Source organism: Miscanthus floridulus, chromosome 5 (genome assembly GCF_019320115.1).
Source record: "Miscanthus floridulus cultivar M001 chromosome 5, ASM1932011v1, whole genome shotgun sequence".
Taxonomy (NCBI): Eukaryota; Viridiplantae; Streptophyta; class Magnoliopsida; order Poales; family Poaceae; genus Miscanthus; species Miscanthus floridulus.
The window spans coordinates 109,187,172-109,196,156 of record NC_089584.1 but is presented as its reverse complement, the minus strand read 5'-3'; the positions used below and the strand labels follow the sequence as shown (position 1 = coordinate 109,196,156).

At 45.0% G+C, this 8,985-nt stretch overlaps 2 protein-coding genes across 2 annotated transcripts; both read right to left on the bottom strand.

Annotated features, from left to right (window-relative positions):
- Positions 1-330: 330 nt before the first annotated feature.
- LOC136450455 (heat stress transcription factor A-4b-like) lies at positions 331-2,818 on the bottom strand. Its single transcript, XM_066450896.1, has 2 exons — positions 2,196-2,818; positions 331-1,604 (listed from the first exon to the last, which is right to left on the bottom strand). Exons 1-2 carry the CDS (start codon positions 2,409-2,411, stop codon positions 519-521), a joined length of 1,302 nt encoding a protein of 433 aa, XP_066306993.1. The 5' UTR covers positions 2,412-2,818; the 3' UTR covers positions 331-518.
- Positions 2,819-4,833: 2,015 nt separating this feature from the next.
- On the bottom strand, positions 4,834-7,226 carry LOC136452977 (large ribosomal subunit protein uL13c-like). The gene is made up of 4 exons (XM_066453556.1): positions 6,915-7,226; positions 6,224-6,409; positions 5,819-5,989; positions 4,834-5,188 (listed from the first exon to the last, which is right to left on the bottom strand). The coding sequence occupies exons 1-4, from the start codon at positions 7,128-7,130 to the stop codon at positions 5,072-5,074; spliced, it is 690 nt and encodes a 229-aa protein (XP_066309653.1). The 5' UTR covers positions 7,131-7,226; the 3' UTR covers positions 4,834-5,071.
- Positions 7,227-8,985: the final 1,759 nt, after the last annotated feature.

Sequence of the window (8,985 nt, the reverse complement as noted above, 5' to 3'; positions counted from 1 at the left end):
TGATGTTTCAGAAGTGCAATTCGATCTTTAGTCTACATAGATACTACTTCCTCCATCCCAAATTATAGGATGTTTTGGCATTTCTAGATTCATAATTTTTACTATATCTAGACATAACATGTATCTAGGTGCATAGCAAAAGTTATGAATCTAAAAAAGTCAAAACGTATTATAATTTGGAACTGAGGGAGTACTATTCAAGAAAAAGTGAATATTATCATCTACATAGATAACCACGTCTACAAACCTGAAAAATCATAGAAGCTGTGGACAACAGTATCAGGAAGTGTCTACTGAACAAGTATGAATGCAGCACTCGTAACAAAAGTATATCAACTAGTTTCTGCATCATTCTAAACACGGCCAAAGTACAAGGGGAAAAAGTATGAAGTCGATGTCAGTCAACATATCAGGTGCGGGTGGCGAAGATATGATACACTGCAAAGTACATGTCAGAGGCACCAACGTCCTATGTGTTTCTGTACTAACTGTTCTTCAGCTACAAGAAATACAAACAGTCAGGTTTTCTCCACCGAGGTGAGCTGCCCCAGCTTCTCTGTCATCTGTTCAACATTCTTCTTTCCCCACCAAAATTTTTCCCGATCTCCTATTCTCGTCTGATCCCCTTTATCCTCTCCATCTCGCCTTTCAGATTGGGCCTCCTGATGTGCATCAGAACCAGGCTGCTCCGTGAGGAACTGCTGCCAAAAGCCATCGTTTACCCCAGTTGCTACATGAGGCTCCTCGGCAGGTTGCTCCCTTGACAGACCAGTTTCTGTAACAGCAGGCTCCATATTAACATCAATCTCAGACACCTTAGTTCGTGGATCTGTACAGGACTGCATTTGAGGGAGGGGAGGACTTTCTGCGCAGCTAGTTGACCCTGTTACATCACGAGAAGAGAGCGAATCACCTGCACCAGCTGAAGATGTATGCATCCTTGACACAGGTGATGGTACATGAGGATCACTTTCTCCAGATGAATGGAGCTCCGTGATAACAACAGCAGATGAAGGGCCAGGGAGACCATCGTCATATGAAATATTAAATGCTTCACTCGCTTCCCGAAGGAAATTCTCCAATGAGTTCAAGGAAGATTCCATTTTGTCAAATGATTCCCTGCAAGCCGGTGGGCTTGTTAAGCCGCCTTGCACAATCTGGTTCCCCTCAGTATTTGCGTCTTGGTGGAGAGAAATAGGTATTGGTAGTCTCCTTTTCTTTCCGTGATGATCAGGTTGCTGCACAAAGCTAGATAAAAATCCTGGTGCTTGTACAATATCCCTGACATATGCCATCAGATTCTTCTGCCAATCCTCCAAAAAGATCAACTTATCTTCTAGCTCCTGCATTCGTTTCTCTGTAACAAGTTTCTTTTGTGCATTATTTTCAAGCTCTGAGGTCAGAGCTGCATTGTCAAACTTAAGCCTTTCGATCTCCTCCTCATAATCCCTCCTTTCAGTATCTGCTAACGGTCCAGAACTAGTGTGCGATGAATGGCTGAATATAGGCTTGCGCCTGTGTATATTTTTCAGTCGGTGCCGTTCTCCCCTAATGAAATCCTCATTTGCAAACTCCCATTGTTCAGGATCAATTTTCCTAAAGCCCTACACAAGAAGAAGCAGGAAGCTGTTACCACAACATCATAGAAATATGAGTCGTCAAGGCTCATAAATCAGAAGAAACCATCCTCAATCATTTTGGTTTCTATTTGATTTAATTTGGGTGTGGAGAAAGATGCCACTTCAACAGCGTTTACCGTCAACAACACTTCATTTGCCAAAAGGTACACTAATTCTGTTGGGTTAACACTTAACAGCACATCATTTGTCAAAACGTACACTAGTTCTGTTGGATTTAGAAAAGGAAAAACATCTCACCAAGATAATTGAGCATATACTATAGATATATAAGGCAAAAATGGACACATGGAATTAAAGCTATCGCCAAATTGCCAATACGCTATGTTATAACAAGGAAGCAATTCATTCGGCCTAAGACGATACCCCTAAACAACTGTTCTATTATAAGGCTAATAACATGATCCGGCACCCAAATTGTAGAGTTTTCACAAAGGCGCAACAGCCATAGCTGACAGTATCGCGCCGCCACGCACCCCGATCGACCAAAACCGCAGGTGGACAGAGAGGGAGGGAGACGGGGCGAAGAAAATGAAGGATCGCGCCGTGCTGGCTTACGTAGGTGTTCAGCTGCCGCACGAAGCTGGAGAAGTTGTTGTGCTTGAAGTACTTGGGGAGCAGATCCCTGCAGAACTCGGCCTGGTTGGCGACGACGAAGCTGGTCCCCGGCGGCGTCCACGCCACGACGGCGTCCGTGGCCGGGTCGTCCACCATCTCGTACGTCTTGCTCAGGAAGGGCGGCAGCGAGGACGCGCCCCCGCCGCCCGCCTCCATCCCCTCCAGACCACCGCCTCCTCCAACCTGCTCCTCCTCAGGCTGCGGCGGCGCGGGCGGCGGGGCGGCGCATGCCAGGTGTGAATTGTGATCCGAGGCGGCGGTGGCTCAGGCTGGGTTTGGTTGGTTGGTGGCCGAGAGAAGGGGAAATTTTCTGCCGCTCGGAATCGGATTGGTGGAAATTTCCAGAAGGCTACTCCAGATTGCTGCGTGGGCCTCGACCTCGACGGAGCCGGAGCCAGGCGACGTCCGTCCGTCTGTCAGTGCGAGGTTCCTGGTTGGGTTAGGTAAGCAGTGACGCGTTCAGGCGCCGCGGCTTGTGGAGGCGATGGCATGGGGGAGCCGTGCGAGATCGGGCCTCCCTCAGGGCGAGTGGTTGGATCCCTCTCCCGGTTCTCCCCTTGACTTCGCCGGCGGGTTGACTGTGCCCTCGTCCTGTGGCCTGTGCAACCATTGGCGCCGCGTCGCTCTGCGACCGCGTGATCCGCTACCGTCGGATCTGAGAAAAAGGAGCTTGTCACCGCTTGTCTATGACGGAGTATTCTACTTAATAAAGTACTTGCGTTACATCTGAGGTCATGAATTTTTGCTATGCCTATAATAACACAGGTGGCTTGCGAATTAGAAAAACATATTGAAAAATCTATACAATTATCAAACAATGAAATCGAATTGAAAACATACTTTCCTGCAACGAATTAAAAACATACTCTGCTGTAGAAGAGAGGGCAGGCTAACCTTATATAGATCAAGGAGAAGATGAAGATGGAGTTTACATGGTCGAGGACATGTCTAGCGCTGTTGCTATAGTGATATATGAGAGGAGAAAAGCGCCTGCGGCTGCGGCTACCGCAACTGTTTTTTTTTCCCTCTCACATATAACTGTAGCAGCAGCGCTAGCGCTACAACGCACAGCCGAACATGCCAATCAACTTTAGTTCAACGTTATGTAGCAGCAAAGAATGTGATGGTCCTGTTCGCTTAAATTTATCATGGTATAATATTTTTTTTTCTTATAATAAATTAGTAAATAATATTTTTTTAGTCTGACTTTTCAGCTAAACGAACGGACCAGCCTAGTACGAATTCAATCCATTACTTTTTAGCGCATGTTTAGTCTCAGGAAGTTGGAATTTGGGGTTACTGTAGCATTTTCGTTTTTATTTGACAATTAGTATTCAATCATGGACTAATTAGGCTCAAAACGTTCATCTCGCAATTTCCCACCAAACTGTGCAATTAGTTTTTTTTCGTCTATATTTAATGCTTCATACACAGGCCATAAACATTCGATGTGATAGATACTGTAACACTTTTTGAGAATTTAGGGTGAAACTAAACAAAGCGTTGCTTTATGTAGCACGTAGCAGCAAGGAACGCAACCAACTCGTAGTCTAGTCACATGACAGGAGTACAATCGGATTCAGACTCTCTCTTTCTCTCTGGGCCCTCACAAGCCCAATTCGCACCAACAAATGACCCAGGCCTATAGTCGATATTATTTCACTGCAGTTTGCCATAACGATGTTCATTTTCGATTCTGACTGCAACTTCAACTCTTATTGGACGTGGACGCGTTAGCATTATGACGTTGTGGTATTTTTAGGTGTAGAGATTTCCTTGATTCCAAAAATAAATTAATTTCTATAGTTATCCTAAGCTAAGTCATTTTTAGTTTTATCAAACTTATAGAAAAAATACTGATATTATAACATCAAATTAATACCCTAAGATACCTCATAAAATAGATTTCTATAGTCTCATCATTTGGTGTCATAAATATTGTTATTCTTTGCTATAAAGTTAGCCAAACTGATAGCTTGACTTAAGATGATTCTAAAAGTTAATTTATTTTGAGAAAGCGTGCTTTGTTGCTATGGATTAGGAACTAACACGAGGTCAAGAGCTCATGTTTAGGATCCACCGAAAAAGTAAATGAACGTAGAGATAGATTTTTTTTTCTTTTCTTTTTCTTGGGGCTTTCATCCCATTGGCTTGTCTTGTCCTCCTGTTGCTTGCATCGCTTGTGCTCCCTATCGAGGGATCCCTTTAGTGTAAAAACAATTTTAGGGGATAAAGAGCCCCACTTAAAACAAATCTTCAGTTATCCAGGATTCCCTTAATAAATCATTCCTTATAGAAATTTCGATCAGCATCCTTCTTATCACTCCTACAGTTCCTACATAAAAGGCCATAGAAGGAAGCACTCTTTCCCAAGACTTTTACCCCAACATATAGAGGTCACATGAGGAAGCACATGACTATTCTACAAACACAGAAGAAAATACCACACCCCGCCACCCAAGAAAATTGGTTATGAAAACAGTCCGATCAATCCCCGTATGTCCAGATGGCACCTTCCAAATTTAAGTTGCAGGCCGAACAATGAAACATCTACAGCTCATATCGTATCAGGTCAAAATTACAAACAACTGGAAAATAGAGATTTTAGGTTGATTTAAACCGTACCATATCACATGACTACTCATTGACAGAAATATGACTGAATTTCATGCTTTGGTAAACATCCAAATTACAAAAAGGATTTATACTCCCCCCTGGCCAGAGGCATGACTATGAGGATGGCATTTTCCAAACAAAAGGGCAAAACCTTCTGGGGAGGAATTCGTCACTGCATACTTTTCAATTGATGGGATTCTCTAGCCAGTTTTTTGTATTCTTTTATCCCTGATCGGGAGTGGGACAGGTTTTTGAGCCTCGTGCGGATGTTCTGCCCCTTTGTAAACCTTGAGGTGGGTAAATAATCTTCTTCCCAGCTGCAAAATGTCCAAAAAGATGAGCAGAATAAATAGAATAAGTAATAGCATATTATGAAACTAAGTTAAATTAAATTTGTCATCAACTTGAAGAATAGAATGGCAAGGGGGAATCCTTCACATAACAAGATATTTGCCTGCCAGAATATGAGTTTCAGCAACTGCATCCGTACTACCCAACAATTGAACTAAGAAGCAATTTCTTTTGCAAGAAAAGGTTAAAAGGCAATTTTTCGGGAGTTCACACAGCACACTTTTGCGAAAAAGGTTGAAAAAAATAATTAACTTATTCCGTCTTTTATTAATTTTCTTCAACAACAGCATTCCCTTGAATTTAGTCCTGTGATTTATTCTGAAAGTCACATTTTCACTCGGGGGCAGATGCTGATGCATGAGCAACACTTTGACCCCAATACACTTCACCATTAACCATCGTAATTCTCAATCTCAAATATACTTCCACAGCTGCTAACTAATATCAAGTTGTAATTTTTGGGGCCTCAAAAGAAAGGTCACCCAGAAATTCAGTTGTCATTTTCATATTTGGTATACATTACAACATGCGCACTAAAATGAGAAAGAGAACATGTAGACCTGAGGCAATCAGCTAAGTACAAGATGGTGCCTTACCCTGCCCTTGGGGAGCATGCCACGAACCGCATGTTCGACGATTCTCTCTGGAATTCTTTTCTGAAGTTGGTCAAAAGTTTCTTCTTTCATCCCTCCAGGCCGTCCAGAGTGCCTCCTATAGAGCTTTTGCGACCGCTTTTTACCAGAAACAGCAACCTTCTCTGCATTGACCTATGTGAACATAAAAAGTTGTTAAAGATTTTCAGCATAGTAGCACAATAATGCATAGCATCTATGTGGCAATGAGCCTTCAGAGATACACCAGTCACAAAAGGACTATTCTAAACACAACCACAGTTTCAAGATTATTTGCGGAAGCTTATTCGCCTCAGTATCAAATAACCTGAGGGAAGTAGAATACCATAGCGGGTATACTAACACTATAGGTATTGAGAGGATGCTTACCACAATAACAAAAGCTCCCATGTCCACACTGGGAGTGTAAGTGGGTTCATTCTTTCCCCTGATATGTACTGCAATGGTGGATGCTAGCCTGCCTAGAATCTTGTCTGTTGCATCAACAACATACCATGTCTTCTCTGTGGTTACGTGATCTGCAGCCTTAGGATACCAGGTTGTATTCCATATGTCCTGCAAATTAACTACTCAATCAGATTTCAGTGAGACTCAGGTACTAGTGGAGTAATTCATAAGAAGAAAGAACAAGGCATGGTACCAACGAACCGTTCACATTGTGCCCATACTAACTGATCCTAAACAGTAGCAATTATGAACAGGCTGGTGGGCAACCATCGCACATGTAGTACGAAAATGTAATTTCTCATACGACATCAATTTACTTTGACTTCCATCTCCTATTAAGCTCATTTCTACTGAATTCTCTCTCACCATAAACAGCCCATGGCTAATTTTGGATGTGTTGGCTCATGGCAGATAACATATATAATGTAAGCAGTAATATTGTAACTTGATTACTCATCATCATGCACATAAAAGGCTAATCTGAGGTGGATTAAGGTGACCTCGGTGAAACATGAACAAACTGGGATAGACAGTCAGTCCAGGGCTACGATTCTGTAAACGAGCTGTGGAAGTGTGCACATTGTTTCAAGAGAGGAAAGAGAGGGCGCCGTACGGGGCCGCAGAGCTCGTCTCCCTCGAACATGAAGCGCTGCTCGCGGGGCACGAGCGTGGAGAGCGGCTGCCTCTTCTGCTTGTCGCTCTTCTCGCACCGCACGGCCAGTCCCACCGGGGCAGCCCGGCGCGGGCCCGCGAGCCGGGTCAGGCGGCGGTGGTGCCGCGGGGCGAAGGCGGAGGAGAGGAACGTAGGGGAGGCGACGGCCGTAGCCATTGCGGCACGGCGAGCGAGCAGCAGGAGGAGGATGTGGTGGTGTCTCAGACGGTTGGTTTAGGCGAGGTGGGGAGCGTAGAGCGGATAAGGGGATAGGAGACAGAACAGGGAAGGTTAACAAGACATATATGGGCTTCATGGGCCCAGAACGAAATGCAGATTTGGCCCATTACGACACCTTATAAGCTCATCTGAGAATTATTTGATTTGTGTGAAACTCTTTACAAACTCAAATCGATAATGCTTCCAGGTGGGCGCCCGCGTACCACACTCTGCCTCGCAGCTTCCGCCCACGCTGTTTGCTCCTGTCTGCGACGTGCGCCTCATTCGCGATACTGCTGTCTCCCGTCACTCGCTCCGCTAGTGGCGTGCCCGGCCCACGCGGATTCGACCTGCGCCTCACGCGGTCCGTCCGCCGCACGCCCCATCATGTGCGTGTGCGCTGCCTCGCTCTCCTCATCTCTCGCTCTCTATCTCGTGTACAATGGTAGCAGAGCGCCCCCATCCTGTTCCTCAACCCCAAGGCTGCTGGGAAACCTCGTTGCAGCTGCTCATGCCGATCGCCGTTGGGCGCACGTGTCGGAGCACCTCAGGTCGTCCCCAACCGAGCCAAGGGCACCCACGAGCACGCCCGAGCACGACCGGATGCTAGTGGTGCTCACGCACCGCTGCTCACCGTCGGCTCCCACCCCAGCGGCTGGAATCGATCGGACCAGGCTCTGCTCTATGTTGTAAATGTATATTTCAGGTGTTCCAGTCGTTTCAAAGGGATGTTGCAATTGTTCTTATGGATGTTGCAAAAGTAGATATGGGATGTTGCATATGTTGAAGTGTTTCATAGGCATATTATAAGCGTTTGTTCAAAATGTTTCATCTGTTCTAAACGTATATTGCGAGCGTTTTGATCTGGACATTTGCATATGTTACACACATATGTTGCAACAACATGTTCCACATGTTTCATCTGTTTCTGACGTATATTGCAAGTGTGTTTATCTGGATGTTGTATATGTTTGCAATGGCTACGTTGTAAGTGTATGTTCCAATTGTTTCATCTGTGTTAGACATAAGTTGTAATTGTTTTATCTAGTGTTGAAAAAGTAGATCTCAATGTAGGGCTGTTGAGTGAGGAAGAGAGAACTAGGGTAGGAGCCTTGGAGGCGTCGGCTGGTAAGCTGGCGGCAGCGCTCCACCGGACGATGCACAGGGTCACGTCCGCGCTGGCGCACGTGGTCTGTCCCCATACATGCTGCCTCCGTTGGTCCCGCCGGAGGTCCTGTAGCAGAAGCTTGTGGCACAACACGGGGAGATGTAGAACCTGGCTATGGAGAACGACCGGCTTGCTGCGAACCACTAACACGGGCATGGTGCGGTTGAGACCCCCTGCGGGCGCGGCTGAAAGGTCCTAATGGTAGAGGAGGGTGAATAGGCTATTAAAAATTTCTACAACAACACTTAACAAGCCGGTTAGACAATTATGAGGCAAAGCAAGTGTTGCGCTAGCCTACTAAAATTGTAAGCCACCTACCACAATTCTAGTTTATATAGACCTTGTTCGGCTAATCCAGTTGTGGCTAATTTCGGCTGATTTTGACTGATTTAATAGTGTTCTATGAGAGAGAATAAGCTAAAACAAGTTGAAACAAGCTAGAATGTGACCAGCCGAACACGTTGACATGTTTCTATCCACACAATATCTATGTCACTACATTAAGTTAGCGTGCTCTCAAATGCTAACTAAAGAGCTACACTAACCAAACTAACAAGCTCTCACAACTAGCTACATTAAAGAGCTTGACAACTAGTTTGCGGTAATGTAAAGAGAGTGAGCAAGATGGTTATACCGCCAAGTCGA